This window comes from Budorcas taxicolor, chromosome 25 (genome assembly GCF_023091745.1).
Source record: "Budorcas taxicolor isolate Tak-1 chromosome 25, Takin1.1, whole genome shotgun sequence".
In the NCBI taxonomy this organism is placed as follows: Eukaryota; Metazoa; Chordata; class Mammalia; order Artiodactyla; family Bovidae; genus Budorcas; species Budorcas taxicolor.
Window position 1 is genome coordinate 45693134 of NC_068934.1, and position 18224 is coordinate 45711357.

The window sequence follows — 18224 nt, forward strand, 5'->3', positions numbered from 1 at the left end:
CAGTGGCTCGCTGAAGGGTGAAGCAGTCCCGCTCCTGCAGCCTCCAGAACCATGGGGACAGGGCTACGCAGTCAGTCCTTGCGAGGACCACGGCCCTCTTACGGCAAGCTCCAGGAGTCCTGGGGGAGGCCCACGGAAGGCCGACTGCGCCGGGCGCTGAGCCTCAAGCAGGGCCGTGAGAAATCCCGGTCCTCAGATGGAGGCCCAGAACGGCTGGATACCCCTGGTCAGGAGCGGCTGCCCGGGAGCCTGGGGGACACGGAGCAGCTGATCCAAGCGGAGCAAGAAGGCAGCCAGAGGTGGCTGCGGCAGTATCAGCAGGTTTGGCTGAGGGCTGGTGGGTGGAGGGGTGCGACAGGGAGGGTCAAGATCCCAAGCAGAGGGACCCAGGGGAGCAAAGGCTCAGACGCAGAAATGGATGGGGCTATAGACCAAGAAGACAGAGAGCTGTTGGGGCAGGGGCTGCAGAGAGAGGTATTCCAGAGGGGCCTGAAGGTATTTGGGATTTATCCTGCGGGCACTGGGGAGTCAGGGAAGGTTTTGGAGCTGATGGGTGATATAGTCAAAGCTGTTCTGAGATGACCAGTCTGTCAGTGTGTTGGACGGTGGATTTTGCTGGAGGCAAGAGATAAGTCAGTACAGCTTCCCCAGGGTTACATCTCATGGTCCCTTCTCCCCCAAGAAAAGAGAGGATCAGGCCCCCCTGGGTGGGTGCTGCCCGCTGGGCTCCTGCCTTCCGGGAGAAAGGGTGCCTAGCGAAGGGGCTTCTGTCTCTGGGGTCTACCACCCCCTCCTGGCTGTAGGTGGAACAGCACCTGAAGCCCACCCCCTCAGCGGAGGGACCTGGGCTCTGACCGCAACCCCTCCTCTTTCTTCCAGAAGATCAGGAGAAGGTGGGAGAGCTTTGTCACCAGCTTCCCCAACGTGACCCTGAGCCGGTCAGCCTCCCCACAGCCCCCGCTGGGCACCACCAGCTAAGGAGGCCATGAGCGGTGGGGACCTCGCTGCACCCGGATGAGACGGCACGCCTGCTGCGCCTCTCCGTGGCCCTCTGGACTGTGAATGGGGTGACCGCCTCTCTGTGGACTGTTCCCGCCTTCCCTAGTGGCGCGCCCAGGTCTCCGCCACCAGGACAGAGCTCAGTGAAGCCAGACCCACGGCTGAGCGGCTCTGGCACATCGCCTGGCCACTCGGCCACGCCCAACCCACCCTTCTCAGCGGCTGCCAGCGGACGGTGAGCCCATCCCCAGGGCAAGGACCACGTCTGGCCTGTGTCTTGTCGCGTGTTGTCGCTCTCCTCACAGTCTCCCAATGAAGGAAGTCCCTCCCTGCTCGACAGAGGGGAGAACTAAGGCCCAGAGGGGGAAGGGATTGCTGCCGTTGGCATCTCTGGCCGCACCCACACCCAATGCCCAACACTGCGTTGAACACAGGAATAAAGGTTGCTGAGCTGAAGTAAATGATTTTCCTGCTGACGAACTGGCCCCCAGTGCTCTCCCAACCCCCTGGGGCCAGGTGGTGTCCAGAGCTTCCCAGCTAATGGAGCAGAAGCCCTGGGGGTGGGGGGGGGGGGGGGAGGCGGGGAGGGGTGGGTCTCCAGGAGGCTGGGCTTTACCTGCCGCTTGTCTTAACCTGATTCCCCCTGTGCTGACCTCAGGCCAGCTTCGGAGGGCCTAGATCTAGCCAGCTCGCTGTCTTCCTGCTCACCCCCGAGGCAGGGCTCACCTTGAGGATCAGAGAGGGCAAGGGGCCCACTCCAGGCCACACCGAGGGGAGGGTCTGACCCCAAAGGGCCTGAGCTCCTTGAGAGACACTGGCACTTCCTGTGGGGTCCCTGGGGCTCTCCCAGGTCAAGCAGATCCAAGGTGAGGGAGCAGCTGTAAGCAGCCTGGGTGTGTTCCGGGGTGGAGGGGGGTCCTGAGGGCCCAAGAGACAGGGGGGAGGCTTCGTTGTTCCCGAGAGCCTGGAACCCTGCAGGGCCATTCAGGAACAAGACCGCTCCTGGCAAAATTTTGTCCCAGAGAGTCCCGCCCTTCCAGACCAAGCCTCCAAGCTCTCCGTCCTTCCTCACAGGCGGGCCTGATGCAGAGCATCCAATGGGACCCCAGCCAAGGCTCAGGGTGGCAGGTGGCACTGAAGTAGAGCCCCCCTTACCACTCATTTGGACCATGATATGAAAGCAAAATAAACCTTCATTGGGTTAAGCCACTGATTTGGCCACTTGCTACAGTCATGCCTATTAGCATCCCCTGGAAACTCGGAGGAGGCAGGACTATTCACTCACCGCCAACGGCTACACCGTACTGCAGGTCTCATGAAGCAGTTGTCGGATTATGAAACGGAGACCTGGAGGATGGGTAGGAGTTAGCCCGGCCAAGAGAGGGCATGAGTGTTTCCGTGGAGGAAGGGGGCTGGGCGAAGGCCTCACGGTCAGCGGGAACGCAGGGCATCTGGAGGTGCCAACCATGGGAACAGGCCAGGGCACAGCAGGTGCCCCTGGCTTTGGCTCTACACGTGTTTACAGCACGTGGTCCCCCTCCATGGCAACCCATTCCAGTATTCTTGCCAGGAAAATTCCCCAGACAGAAGAGCCTGGCAGGCTGTGGTCCATGGGGTCAGCCACGATTGAGCCACCCACTCCCATCTCCCCATCTCCCTGCTTCCCCTGATGTACCAGGCCTTGCCCATCCTGGTTTCATCAGCACAGAAGGCTTCACTATCATGGGCTGGGCAGGCCATTGGCAAGCAGACCCCAGAGGATGTTGCCCACATCATGGTTATTCATGGCGTGATGTGGCTCCTCACGGAGCCCTCCCGACATGGGCAGTCAATGTGGCCCAAGCAGAGAGGGGACTCCAGAAGGGCAGAAGCCCCAGGGGCTCCGAGTCTATCCACCCTCAGGCCAGCATCTGCCCAAAGATCACAGAAAGTCGTCCTCACCGAGGGACTTTCCTGGTGGCCCAGTGCATTGCAAGCTGATGTGGGTCCAGTCCCTTGTCTGGGAACTAAGATCCCACAAGCCTTGGAGCAGCTAAGCCCACACGCCCTAACAAAAGATCTTGCACAATGCAACGAAGACTGGAGGCAGTCAAATAATTTTTTTTTTAAATAAAAATTAAAAAAAATATACAATATGGAAATTTTACATGGGAAAAAAATAAAAGACATCCTTGTTGAGTCAATTTCATGCTTCTTTGTTCTGTTCCCACTGCCCCCAGAGGGCAGAGCCTCCAGGCCTCTCCCATGCTCACAGGGGTCTCAGAGCCTGAGCCCGGAACGGGAGGGGTCTGATTTCCTTCACCTCTATGCCCAGCCCCATTCCCTTTCCTGTTCGACATCCCTGCCACACTCAGCCTCTCTGTGCCTGCTCCCAGAACTGGAAGTCTCACTGCTTGTCAAGCTCTGCTCTCTCCACGTGACCTCTGCCCTCAAGGGGCTCACAGTCCTGCGGCAGAGGGAAACAGACAGACGACCGGCTGAGTAAGTGCTCCCTGGGCTGGGTGGTGAGGCAGATTGAGCAGGAGGCCCTGATTCCTGAACCAGTGTGAAGCACTCTGGGCTTGGCCGGACGTCTCTCCCTCCGCTTCCTGAGGCCTGCAGCCACACCAGATGGGAGGAGGCTGCAAGCAGGCGGGAAAAATCATCTTTCAGTGAAAATGGGGCGGCCGCTGCACTAACGGGGAAAGCAGGGGACACTGTATCCCCAGGCACCTCTCAGAGCGAGGGCAGCGAATTCAGGCTGGAAAGGCCCTCGGGTGCACAGACATCAGGCTGTTTACTTTACAGATGAGGAAACTGAGGGCCCCTCACAGCAAGCTGGAGGCCAGACTTAGGCTCCCCTCTAGAACTCCCAGGCAGGAATTCTGCACCCACCTGCCCTTTGTGCTCCAAACCCCCTTCATCAGGGTCTCCAAACTCAGTGTGTCCAGCCAGTCAGGGGGCCAGGGAAGGCCCAGGCCTTGGTGTCAAACCTGGGACCCAAGCCCCTATCCAGCAACTAACTTCCTCTGTGACCTTACTCCAGTATTCCTCTGGCCTTGATTTTCTCCTCTGCAAAATGGGGATGATGATTTCTGTGCATTTCCTTGGTCTGAATGGCAGGCGAGGTGGCAAGTGTGCAAAATCTTTGCAAACTGGAGTGTGTAGTGTCCTGAGAGGGAATGCCAGCGTCACCCTCCTCCTCAGCACCCTCATCGTCAGGCTGAGAGCAAAGCATGTAAACGCTCTGTGGCTAAATACCCGAGTTCTGCCACTTGCTAGCAGTGTGACCTTGGGCAAGTGGCTTAACCTCTCTGTGCTTTGGTTTCTTCGTCTGTTCCACAGAAATAATAACGGTCCCGCCTCACCCAAGTTACTGCAGGTAAAGCACTTGGGGCAGGTAGCCCTCGGTTCTTAGTAGCAAGTTCCAGGACATTCTTCCAGTGTGACCCTTGGCAGGTCCCTTTTCTGAGCCTCAGCAGTCTCTGGGAAATGAGGATGCTAATAATAGCACCTGGCTCAAGGTGTCTTGGGGATGAGATGGGTCAGAGCACACACACCCTGAGCCCAGGGCCAGGCATGGAAGCACCCTCTCCAGGAGAGTCCACAAAGCCTGGCATGTCCTCAGCTCACCTTGGCTGAGATGGACCTGGGCAGGCCTGCCGGCGTCAGGATCCAGGAACGTGGGCCCGACCGCAGACCAGACGGCCGCCCTGGGGCCTCCCAGGAGGTGGGCTCTCCTTTAGCGCCAGGGCTGAGATGGGCGTGGGAGGAGGCCCTGTCTCCTTACACACTGCACCACACCCACTACTGTGGCTGTTGCTGAACCCTTCCTGCCCCCACCCACCGCCAGGCTGTGGCTTCCAGCTCTGAGCACCAGGGATAAGCAATCCATTCAACCAACACTCAGCAAGGCTCACTCGGAGCCCTGCTCCCACAAGGACTTCAGAGAGGATGACATGCATCGCCCTCCACGCCCCCCAGGGTAACAGTCCGGCAGTGATCCAGCACTCCAGAGCCAGCTAGGGAGCAGAAGTGCCCAGAGAAGGGCGAGGTTAGCTGTTGGAAAGTGGGCATCAGAGTCGGCTTCCTGAGTAGGGGACAGAAGAGCTGAGTGTGGTTCACCCCCGTGGAGGGTTGGACAGGGCGTGCCAGGAAGAGGGAACAGCGCGTGTGAGGCATGGAGACCTGGGCCAGATGGAGCCTTTGGAGATCAAGGCATGACTCAGTTTTGCTGGGGAGAAAAAGGGGAGTCGGGGAGGTGAGAAGAGACAGACAAGGGGGAGGGCTCAAAGGACCTGGGATGGCACTTCACCTGAGGAGCCCCAGGGAGTCGTGACAGGCTCCTCAGGAGAGGAGAGGAGATAACATAGAGACATTCCCCTGCAGTCCTGGGAGGATGGGGAAGGGAACAGACCAAATATTCCCACATTACAGCTTAGAATCTCAGGGGTACGGGAGGGAGGGAGGTGGCCCAGATGTGGACAGTATTGACATAGTCAACACACTGTAACCAGGACTTACCCGGGAGTCCAGTGGCAACGGCTCTGCGCTCCCAACGCAGGGGGCCTGGGTTTTAGGGAATTAGATCCTACAAGCCATAACTAAGAGTTTGCCTGCCGAAACTAAAGATTCTGCAGGCTGCAACGAAGATCAAGGTTCCACGTGCTGCAACCAAAGACCCCGCAGCACAGCCAAATAAAGAAAGAAATGTTACAAAATAAAAACAGTGCAATCAACGCATATCTAACCACAGTTCCCGCTCTAACTCTATTGGGAGGGTGGTTGAGAAGGGATCAAGAAGGGCTCCTCCTCCACTGTAGAAAGCCCATGGATGATGTCTATACTTGAAAAACCAAGAAACTGCCTGGAAAGCAATCCCAGAGGAAACACCTACTCGAGCTGAAGCTGTGTGTGTGTATGTGGAGGGGTGGAGGGTGGAGTGGGAGAAAGCAAAGGAATGCTCGTGTCCTCATAGGCGTGTTGTTCGGTCACTCAGTCGTGTCCAACTCTCTGTGACCCCAAGGACTGCGGAATGTCAGGCTTCCCTGTGCTTCACCATCTCCCAGAGTTTGCTCAAACTCATGTCCATTGAGTCAGTGATGCTATCTAACCATCTCATCCTCTGCTGCCCTCTTCTCCTCAATCTTTCCCAGCATCAGGGTCTTTTCCAATGAGTTGACTCTGCATCAGATGACCAAAGGATTGGAGCTTCAACTTCAGCATCAGTCCTTCCAATGAATATTCAGGGTTGATTTCCTTTAGGATTAAGTGGTTTGAACTCCTTGCTCTCCGAGGGACTCTCAAGAGTCTTCTCCAGCACCACAGTTCAAAAGCATCAATTCTTCAGCGCTCAGCCTTCTTTATGGTCCAACTCTCTTCATAAATATAGACTTCTATTTTTTGAACTAAGTACATTTATTGCTTCAATAATAAAAAAAAATGAAATAAATGAAAAAATACATTTAATGTAGATTTTTCTTTTGACCACAGATTGAACCTGAGCCCTCAGCAGTGAAAGCTCAGAGTCCTAACTACTGGACTGCCAGGGAATTCCCTAAAATCACTTTAAAAAGTAACACACGACAATTGGCAAATTTGGAGTATGGTCAAGATACTAGATAATAGAATGCCATCTTTGTAACATTCCCTGAATTTAATTGTGTGGCATTAGAAATATATATTTGGTCTCTGTCCCTATTTCCTGGCACAGAGCTCCTAAAACCCTAGGAATTTCCTGAGTGATAGAGGTGTTAGGAGCATCTATTGTTATTTTTCATAAGCCCTTTTCAACCAGATTCTTTACCACTGAGCCATGTGGGAAGTCCCATATTCACTTTATTTGGATACTAATTCAAACTATACAGAAAGAAAAGATTTATGAAGCATCTGGAACTTTGAATATTGACCAAATGTTTAACGACATTAGAGAACAATTCCTTTTTTGGCAGTGAAAATGATACTATAGTTATACTGATAAAACACTTTCCATCTTTAAGATTACTCTTACCTTTTGTGGATAAAGTGATACATTACTTACTTTAAAGGTGAGGGAAGTGAACAGGAATGAAGAAGATGAAGATGAAGCAAGATCAGCCCTCAGCTGCTAATTGTGAATCGGGGTGATAGGGACTGGGTGAGGGTGGGCGTTCTGCTTAATTCTGTATATTTCAAGAGTCTTCATAGTCAAGTTTTTGAAAAGCAGTCCTCTGTGTAAGTGGTGACCACATGGAGATGGTTAACGTACCTGAACAGCTCTGGACCCCAATTCACCCACCTGGATGTGAGGCTGGGGGCACGGTGCTAGTGACAACCTGGTAGATGACTCTCAAAAGGGCTATGCTGGTGACAAAGACGCTGTTGTCCAAGATGTTTGGGGAGACTCTGTTCCCAAGTGTTTCATCAAATGCAAACGTTGAAAAATGTGTCCAAAGCAGGATGTGACCGTTAGCTACTCTGCTATTGTTGATGATGATGGTGATGCCCACGGTACAGGCTGGGTACAGGCTTCCCCTCCCCCACATGGTGGAAGACACATGCTACTTTCCACTAGGACTGAGACCCTGACCCTGACACCAGGAGGAGCAGTAGAGAAGGGCTGGATGTGTGGAGCTCGAGACTGTCCTGGCCAAGGCAGGAGGGACCACTTATCTCTGTATTTTTGGAAATCTGTGGGTGGTGTTTATTTGCTGGGAAGTCTCGGTCCCTTCCGCTGGGGGTGCTAGAAGCCACAGGAGCCAAAGAATACAAACTGGAGGTGGGTCTGGAGTTGGCAGCGTCGGGGGGACTGAGGCCAGGGCAGGTCGTGGTGGGTGAGAAACAGTCGCAGACTCAGTGGGGTCGGAAATGGCTCAGGCAGTGTGGGAAGGCCTAGGCAGCGCCACCGACTTGCTGTGTGGACTCAGATAAACGTCCCTCCTCGGGACCTCAGCTTCTACATCTAAGCAGTTCTGTTCAGGGTCAGACAGACCAGGTAGGAATCCTGGTTTTGCCGCTTGCTCGCTCTGGTGTGATCTTCCCAGGTGGCACTAGTGGCAAAGAACCCACTCACCAAGGCATGAGTCACCTAAGACAAGGGTTCGATCCCTGGGTTGGGAAGATCCCTTGGAGGAGGGCATGGCAATCCAGTGGGGCTCATTGCAGGGATGATTCTGTTTTCTCATCCATGAGATGGAGACAATAAGGGGGCCAGCATGACAGTTTGTCCTCAGAAATTGGGGAGGTGACCTGCAGAAGCTCTTAGGATGGGCTCAGTGCTCCAGGAATGCTTGCTACATAACTATAGGCACCATAAACACAGTTCACAAACAAGAGTGTGTTCAGTCTCTCAGTCGTGTCTGGCTGAGACTTCATGGACTGTAACCCACCAGGGTCCTCTGTCCATGGGACTCTCCAGGTGAGAATGCAGGAGTGGGTTGCCATTTTCTACTCCAGGGGATCCTCCCAGCCCAGGGATCTTACATCTCCTGCATTGGCAGGTGGATTCTTTACCTCTAGGGCTACAAGAGATGCCACAAGAGATGTGGAAATAAAAAGTAACTCGACAGTGGAGAAGCCTGCCCAGTGCCTCGTCACCCTCTCACCTGTCGCACAGATGGTGCCCAGTGTTGATGAGAGTGTAGGGGTACACGTGGTGCTGGCAGGAGTATAAATTGGTACAAGCTTTGGAGCAGGCAATTGGGCTGTAACTTTTTATTTATTTATTTGGCTGCACTGGATCTTCACTGCAGAGTGAGGACTCTTCTCTGCAGTACACATGCTCTCTACTTGCAGCACATACATTTACTTGAGACATGTGGGATCTTAGATTTCTGACCAGGGATTGAACCTGGGCCCCCTTCACTGGAAGCACAGTCTCAACCGCTGGACCACCAGGGAAGTCCCTCGGGCTGTAACTTTTAAAATAAAAATGCCAGTGTCCAGTGGGTTCACTGTAACATTATTTGTAATAACGAAACTTAAGAATAAATTTGACCCTTTAATAGGAGACTATGGTGCACCCATACAATGGAATATTCTGCAATAAAGAAAAAGTGTGGGAATTTCCCTGGTGGTCCAATGGTTAAGACTCTTCACTTCTAGTGCAGGGGGCTTGGGTTGGATCCCTGGTCAGAGAACTAAGATCCCACATGCCGCAACTAAGAACCCAGCGCAGCCAGACAAATAAATAAATGTTTGTTTGTTTTAAGAAAAAGCATGAAGTAGACCAATTGCACATTGAGTGTAAACAGTCACTATACCAACACTGTATAGTTCATCGCATATTTGACTCTCTTATATGTCATCTTCACAACTCTGGGTTAATTACTATGTTATTCCCATTCTACAGATGAGAAAATTGAGTCACAGAGAGATTAAGTAACTTCCTCAAGGTAACACTTGAGGAAATAGCAGAATGAGGATTTGCATCCAAGCAAGCTGGCTCTAAATGACAAATATAACAGCAAAATATATATGTACAGTCACAAATCTTTGGGCATAAGAGCATGTGTGCATGCTAACTCATTTCAGTCATGTCTGACTCTTTGCAACCCCGTGGACTGTAGCCTGCCAGGCTCCTCTGTCTGCGGGATTCTCCAGGCAAGAATCCTGGAGTGGGCTGCCACACCCTCCTCCAGGGATGGAAGCCGCGCCTCTTATGTCTTCTGCACTGGCAGGCACTAGAGCCACGTGGGAAGCCTGTGCATATATGTATATGCAAACGCATAAACAAACACTTGATGGAGAGGCTTACCTTCAGACAGCAGCACGGGGGATGGGGCGAGGGAGGGATCCACTCCATCTGTGTAGTAGAGTGTATTTTGATCCTGCAGTTGTTTTTGTTTCCCTTTTCATAAAGCTCTTCCCTCCCCCCTCCCCCACCACCTCCGCACTGACCTCTGGAATTGGCTCCTTGGCACCAATTCCTGGGGGGGTTGGGGGAGGGAGGCTGGTGCAGAGGAACAAAGAAATCCTTGATCAGCTTTGGGTTTCAAATTAGACTTTTCAAAACTCACAACAGAAATAATACAAGCATCTCCCCAAAGGGGCTTTCTATTGTGGAGCTTTCTGTGGGAGAAGAGGTTTGTTGAGAAAAGAAGGGCTTCAGGCCTTGGAGGACTCACAGTAAAGTTTTCTGCAGTGGGAAAGAGGGGCATGGGGGTGTTCCACGTGCCCAGAAGGTAGGAAGAGCAGACCTAGGGGCCTGAGACAGGCCCCAACCCCACACACACCTCCATCGCTGCCCACCTCCCCAGCACCTGCCCCCCATCCCCGCCCCCCAGGAGAGCTGTGAGGCCTCAGGTGAAACCAGGGGGCTTCCCAGGTGGTGCAAGTGGTAAAGAACACACCTGCCAATGCAGAAGACGTAAGAAACTCAGGTTGGACCCTTGGGTCAGGAAGATCCCCTGAGGGAGGGCCTGGCAACCCACTCTAGTATTCTTGCCTGGAGAATTCCATGGACAGAGGAGTCTGGTGGGCTGTGGTCCATAGGGTCTCAAAGAATCAGACATGACTGAAGCCATTTAGCATGCACACAGGCATAAGACCAGCAAGGAGGTTGGCCTGAGCCCCTGGACCCCTTGACAGGGGCCTGGTCAGGCCCTGGTCAGAGGCAGGCCGAGATAGAGGCCGAGGTCCAGCAGCTGAGGGGCAAGCCTCCCTCAAGTGGAGAGAGAAGAGTGCAAGAGGGGACCTGGCCTACTTTCCCTGGCTCTGGAGCCGTACCCAAACCCAGAGCTTCGCTCTGCCCTGGAGTAAGCAGATAGGGTAGAGGGTCCCCAGGGAAAGAGAACCAGTCATGGCTTTCTCGACATAAGAGAAGTCAATTTTGGCCTAAGCCATTTTGCAATGTAAACCTGGCCACAGTGCTTGCCCTTGAGCAGCTCTCAGTAATTACTGCTCTTGCGGGAACCAAGGAATGCAGAAAGCAGTCAAGAAACAACAGCTCAGCAATAAAAGGGTCCCAGTTCCTTCCTAAGGGCTACACAGAACAATCTGACGCTGACCTCAGGCGCCCTGGGCCTGCAGCGGCTTGGAGAGGGACTTGGGTTTCCAGCCAGAGACTGGGGCTAGGTGGTGGCGGTGTGAACGCCAGATCCTAGCCTCTAGGCCAGTGGTCAGTGACAAAGATCCTGGCTCTGCGGCTTTGCAGAAAAGAATCCCCTCAAAGATGGAAAGTAGTGAAACAAGTGAAGTATTTGTTATAAGGAAAAAAGTACAGTACGTGTGTATAGACACACGCAGACTCAGGGAGAGAGAGTTGCTGAGTCGCACCTTCATGGCAGTTTGAACTTCTTTTATGCGATATTTCTTCCCGGTTTCCTTTGGCCAATAATTTTGATTTGCCTGGTTCACAGTCCATACTTGGTATAACTCAGGATCCTCCCATGGTGCACAGGCATCTCTTAGCCAAGATGGATTCTACCGAAGAGGCCTGTGGGTAGCCTGGCATTAGTTAACATCACTGCCCTTTGACCCCCAAGGAGCCTTTCCGTGCATGTGTGGTCGGGGAGTTCTCCTGACTTCAGGAATGAAAAATATGTGGTCTGGGCAGGGGATAGCCTCCTGTCTTAATTCTGCTATTCTCATCTTGGAGTTTCAATCCACAGGGAATGAACCTCCAATCCCTTTACATGGGGGATGGGGGGGCATCTGTCTCCTTCCTCAATATATACTACTGTATGGCACAGGGAACTATATACAATATCCTGTGATAAACCACACTGGAAAGGAGTATATAAAAGACTATATGTTTATTTTGTAAAACTGAATCACTTTGCTGTACAGCAGAAATTAACACAATATTGTAGATCAATCATACTTTAATCAAAACAAAAAAGAAAGAAAAGCAACTCTCTGATACACATCTTCGAGTTGTGAACTACACGCTAATACCCCAGACACCAGACTGGTGGGAACCTAAAGAATGATGACATTGACCTTCCAACAGTCACCTAAGGCTTGGACTCTGTCAACCTTTGCCTTAATTCTGTATTGAATTCTCCTCTATTCAAATGCATTCATGAATATGCATATGCCTTTCAAGCCCTCTTCATGAATATGCATATATGCTTAGTTTACAACTTCCCTAATTTTGCTGTTCAGGGAGATACTGCTTTGGAAAAGATTTCTCGCGTTCCCCTCATTTGGTGCAAGTGATAAATCCTTCCTTCTCCTGATCTTTGACTTGACTGTGTCTTTTTACTCAATCCCCGCCAAGAGGCAAACTCGGTTTTCAGGAAACACTAGAAGAAGAGGAAAAAGGCAGGGGGAGAAACTGGCTTATTACCCGTCAGTGGTTCTTAAAATTCAGTGAGTCACACAAGACTAGAAACAAATAAAACAACACAGAATAGAATAGAAAATAGAAACAGGATAGAAAGTATCAGAGAGTATCAAATCAGGTTTTATCTTATGAAACTTTTGCTCTTGATTATTGATCCAACGTTGCACTGGGTTCCAAAGTGCAATGAGTTTCCTACTGTTGACCAAGGTCAAAGATAGTAGAGAAACTTTCTCAAAGATGACAAAATCTAAGTATACATGGAAAGTGCCCAGTGGTAAACTTGACACTATTGGGGATTTTGCTGCTATTGTCTGAGTTCAGTTATTGCAGGGTTTTTGGTACCAATTTTCAACTGGTACGAATTTTCCAAATTCCAATTTTCAAATATTTTTTAAAATATATATTTATTTATTTAACCCTACCAGGGGTCTTAGTTGAGGCAGGTGAGATCTTCAAGCTTCATTGCAGCATGTAGGATTTTCAATTGCAGCTGGCAAACTCTTAGTTGCAGCATGCAGGATCTAGTTCCCTGACCAGGGATCAAACCTGGGGCCCCTGCATTGGGATCTGCATTGTGAAGTCCTAGCCACTGAAGTCCCTTCAAATCTTAAACTACAGCCATTTGTTTGATTTTTGTACAGGGAGGATTTGATTTTATGTCTTCCTTAAGTAAAAAAAAAAATAATGCATCTATTTCTTAAAGGCTATCATGACTGGAAATAAAAAGAAAAAAGGACCAAAGTCTATAGATTATCTGGGGTTTTGACTGATTGAGTTTTTTAAAAGACACATGATTGAGAAGGCAAAAGATCAGTCTCTCATCTGACCTAGAAGTGGCCAACTCCCTCTCCGTTCCAGCACGTGATCCTTCTTACATACCTCCTGGGTACAGTCAGAAAGGATCTGGGGGAAAACCATCCAAGGTGACAGGCCTAAGCCTTGCATTCAGTGGAGCTTATCATTTATTGCACCTGCTCTGTGACAACCTGTGCAAGGCACCAGGGTGAAGATGATGACAAGACTCCCTGTCATTGCAAAGACACCTGATAGGGACTGATAGGTACCTGATAGGGACTGAAAGTATTGACCACTGTGACGCGAGATGGTAGGAACTACAATGGGGTCTGAACTCCAATCAGATGCCAGCCATGGGGACCAAGGGAGGTGGGCAGAAATAGCATGCAAGGAGAGGAGGGCTCTCGGCACATTCTGAAGGTTGAGCATGAGTTAGGCAAGTAGGAGAGCACCGTCCAGGCAGTTGACTAAGTCCCTGAAGGGTGTGTGTGCCCCCCACCTGGTAGAGGAGACTGACTCCACCTTCCTCCAGGCCTGGGGAGTCCCCTGGCCCTAAAGGGTGGTAACAGACAAGATCAGGAGTAGGCTGAAAATAAAGGGACTTTCCTGGAGATCCAGTGAGTAAGACTCCACACTTCTAATGCAGGGGGCATGGGTGCCATCCCTGGTTGGGGAACTAAGAGCCCACTTGGTAGGGCCAAAAAAGGAGTAGACTGGGTAGAGCCCAGTGCTGTCCCAGGGTGAGGAATCCAAGAGAAGGTGGGCCATCACTAAAGAGGAAAGCCAGAGCCAACTCCAAGGGACAGTGTCACCAAGCAGGTCCAAGGAACAGGCATGAGGCTGTGCTCAGGCCAAGGGGCCAGGACGCAAGAAGCTCAGTGTTAGACGTGTCAGAAGGCTCTGTTAGAAAACTGGGTCTCCCAACAAGTCATATGTGGAAGCTCTAACCGCCCAGTGTGACTGTATTCAGAGGTAACTAAGGTTAAATGAGGTCACTAGGGTGGACCCTAATCCAAGAGGCTGGAAACCTACACTATAGTAGCTAATATTTAACATCTATTTATTTATTTGGCTGTGCTAGGTCTTATTGGCAGCATACAGGATCTTTACTTGTAGCATGTGGAATCTAGTTCCCTGATGTGGGGTCAACCGTGGACCCTTGAATTGGGAGTGTGAAGCCTTAGCCACTTGACTGCCAGGAAAGTCTCTGGCACCTTTATAAGACACTAGCACATACGGTCTCTCCATAGGCACAAGGCCACTAAGGACATAGCTAGAAGGCAGCTCTAAACATGCCAGAAAGAGGAGTTTCACCAGAAACCAACCCTGCCAACTCTTCTGTTTGAACTTAACATCTCCAGACATATGACAAAGTCAGTTTCCGTTGTTTAAGTCACGCAGTCTGTTGCATTTTATTATTGCAGCCCAAGAAGACGTAGATGGGTTGGGAGGAAGAGCTCAAGGTGGGGCAAGGAGAGACACAGTCCCAGCAACTTAATTTGCAAGGCCTTATGCAACACGAAAACCCTGGACTCAATTCAAACACTATCGTGAAAAAAAAAAAAAAAAAAGTTATTGAGCATTTCAAGAGGGCAAAAGCTGGGCATTCTACCAGGCACAAGTTATACACCCATGAAGTTGGGCCTGAAGAGAGGACCAGCATGGAGGCCTTAAAGTAACACAGGGGTGGAGGGTCAGCCTACACTGCATGCTGGCGCCTTCCTGTGGGTTTTTACACAGAGACAGCTACACACGTACCAACTCAGCAAGCAGAAAAACGTGATCGGAGCTTAAATGGAATTACAGAGGAAGTGCAGGAAGCACAGTCAGAGAGAGATTAATTCCTCAGGAAGCGTGAGAGTGATGAGTGAGCACGCAGCAGAGACACCTCTGCTGCTTGCCCAACACCCTTGGCTCCTCCCCTCATTCTCTGGGGGCAGGCCTCCAGCCGCCATATTTGTACCATGTGACGGCACTCCTGGCCAAAGGGATTGGAGTAGGGCTGATCACCTGATCCACAGCAGCCAATCAGAGCTCTTCCCTGAGACTGTGGCCCAGATAGAAATTCTAAAGATTCAGTTAACCGGGTAGGTGTGGGTGGGTCTTCTTCCCCATAAATGGGCTGAGAAAAGGAAGAAGAGGAAGACAGATGCTGAGCCACAGGGGCGAGCCATTAGGACTCGTGAGAAGTGTTTCAGTCTCTGATTCTTGTTCTTTATGGACTTCTGGCACCATTGATGCCCTGAGATGCCTTGAAACACTGGATCTTTTTCTTAAATTCCCCTCTCTTGCTTCCAGTAATTTTCTTGAGTTTCTGTTGCTTGCTGGGAAAGGCTTCACAGAGGAGGGGGAAGTATTCAGCTCAGCCCTGAAGGTTGAGCAAGAAGTAGGGAGTGGATGACATGATAGGAGAGTGGAGTTCCTGGTGGGGTGTTCTGCTGAGCAGTTCCTTCACACTCCTTCAGGTTTGCTATTTTTACACGAGAGTTCTCAGTTCCGGAGTGGGAGGCAATAATAGGAGGGAGTCAGAGAAGGAAGAATATATTTCTTTATTAAAAGATTTGGATCAAAAGGTTTCTCTGCATGTCTGAAGGGGACTACTTCGCCCGGATCCTGAGGACATCCTCTTATTTGATTTTTTCCTCCTTTCGGTCGTTTCACTCGGTGTGTTCATTCATCAACTCATGACTTATTGTAATATTATTGCAACTTGTTATTCTTTGGAATCCCACCTCTGCCTCTTGCTAGTGTTTGTTCTTGGTCACATTTCTTCTTTCTTCCTTCCTTCCTTCCTTTCTTTCTTTTGGTAGGAAAATTATTGTATTAGCCCCCCCACCAGATAAAAGTAGAATCTAATTACAGGAGCATCAGTTACATGAATGCCTTCATCAGGTCTCGTCAGAAACCATTCTGTTTCTTTAAAAATAGCTTTTCCCCAGCTTTACTGAAGTATAATTGACATATAACATTGTGTAAATTTAAGGTGTTGATTTAATACACTCATGTATTGCCAGTGATCCACAAAGCTGGCTGACAACTCCTTTGCATCAGGTAATTACCATTTCTTTTTGTGGTGAGAATGTTGAAGATTTATTTTCATAGCAGCTTTCAAGTATAGAATACAGTAGTATTACCTATATTCACCATGTTGTGCGTTAGACTCCCCAGAACTTACTCATCTGTAACCAAAAGTGTGTACCCTTTGACCAACATCTCCTGCTCATCCCCACCTTCCCCCAGGCCCTGGTAATCAGCACTGTATTCTCTGCTTCTATGAGTTTGACTATTTTAATTCCACACATGGTGATACCATAAAGTAGTTGTCTTTCTCTGTCTGACTCATTTCACTTAGCATAATGCCCTTGGGTTTCATACGTGTTGTCACAAATGGCAGGATTTCCTTCCTTTTCATGGTTGAATAACATTCCATTGTGTATAGGTATCACATTTCTATTCATTTATTCCTTGGCAAACGCTTAGCTTATTTCCGTATCTTGCTGGCCACATTTCTTAACCTCTCTATGCCTATGTTTCTGAATACACTGAGTTGGGACTGCTAAAGTAGTCCTCACTGTAGGGGAGTTCTGTGCTCAGTCACTCAGTTGTGTCCACCTCTTTGTGATCCCATGGACTGTAGCCCACCAGGATGTTCTGTCCATGGAATTTTCCAGGCAGAAATACTAGAGTGGTTGCTCCCACTCCGTATGCCTACTCCCAAGGCATCTTCTAGGCCCAAGGATAGAACCCATGTCTCTTGCACCTCCTGTATTGGCACGTGGATTCTTTACCACTAACACCACCCGGGAAGCTCCCTGTAGAGGTGCTGGAAGCTTAAATGAGTAGACACATGTAATGCTCCAAAATCTGTGCCTGGTGCCTGGCGCTGAAGACCTTATTTATTTATTTATTTATTTTTAAAATTGGTTTTGCCATACATTGACATGAATCCACCACGGGTGTACATGCGTTCCCAAACATGAACCCCCCTCCCACCTCCCTCCCCATAACATCTCTCTGGGTCATCACCGTGCACCAGCCCCAAGCATGCTGTATCCTGCGTCAGACATAGACTGGTGATTCGATTCTTACATTATAGTATACATGTTACAATGCCATTCTCCCAAATCATCCCACCCTCTCCCTCTCCCTCTGAGTCCAAAAATCCGTTATACACATCTGTGTCTTTTTTGCTGTCTTCCATACAGGGTCGTCATTGCCATCTTTCTAAATTCCATATATATGTGTTAGTATACTGTATTGGTGTTTTTCTTTCTGGCTTACTTCACTCTGTATAATTGGCTCCAGTTTCATCCATCTCATCAGAACTGATTCAAATGTATTCTTTTTAACGGCTGAGTAATACTCCATTGTGTATATGTACCACAGCTTTCTTATCCATTCGTCTGCTGATGGACATCTAGGTTGTTTCCATGTCCTGGCTATTATAAACAGTGCTGCGATGAACATTGGGGTACATGTGTCTCTTTCAATTCTGGTTACCTCGGTGTGTATGCCCAGCAGTGGGATTGCTGGGTCATAAGGCTTCACCTTCTAATGCAAGGAGTGTGAGTTAGATCCCTGTTGGGGGAGCTAAGATTCCACATGCCTTGCAGCAAAAAAATAAATAAATAAATAAATAAATAAATAAATAAAAAGCAATATTGTAACAAAATCAATAAAGACTTTTAAAATGGTCCACATCAAGACATGTTTTAGAAAATATATGAGTTCTTGATTTTTAAATATTGGCAAGATTTAGGGTTAGGGTTATAGGCTGGGCCTGAAGGATTGAGAAATGACTAAGAAATGGCTTCTATTCTTTTTTTTTTTTTTGGCTTCTACTCTTATAGTGGCCTTCATCCAGTAGGGACAGGCATGGAAAGAAATACTTCCAGGAAAGACAGTCTATGTGATGTTCTAGAGGGAGGGTCCAGGCACTATGGGCAAGGAGACTGACTGACCTGCTGGCACAATCATAGAAGGCTTCACAGGACAGGGTTTTGAAGGATGAAGAGGAGTTCACATGGAGCAAAGCAAATAGAGGGCATTTCAGGGAAAAGGAATTGGATTGAGCAAAAGCTTGGACTCAAGAAAGGGCTTGGTGTGTTTGGGAAATAGTAGGACATCATGGATGAAGCTTAAAGTGTGTGGCCTGAGGGGACAATGAGGACTAGACAAGAGGCTG

The 18224-nt window shown here is 49.8% G+C and overlaps 1 protein-coding gene across 1 annotated transcript; it reads left to right on the plus strand.

Annotated features, from left to right (window-relative positions):
• Positions 1-51: 51 nt before the first annotated feature.
• On the plus strand, positions 52-978 carry C25H11orf86 (chromosome 25 C11orf86 homolog). The gene is made up of 2 exons (XM_052662535.1): positions 52-321; positions 880-978. Exons 1-2 carry the CDS (start codon positions 52-54, stop codon positions 976-978), a joined length of 369 nt encoding a protein of 122 aa, XP_052518495.1.
• Positions 979-18224: the final 17246 nt, after the last annotated feature.

Coding starts and splice junctions, on each gene's coding strand:
- C25H11orf86 (XM_052662535.1), top strand. CDS start 52: ATGGGGACAGGGCTACGCAGTCAGTCCTTGCGAGGACCACGGCCCTCT. Junction 322..879: donor GGCTGCGGCAGTATCAGCAG/GTTTGGCTGAGG, acceptor TCTTTCTTCCAG/AAGATCAGGAGAAGGTGGGA.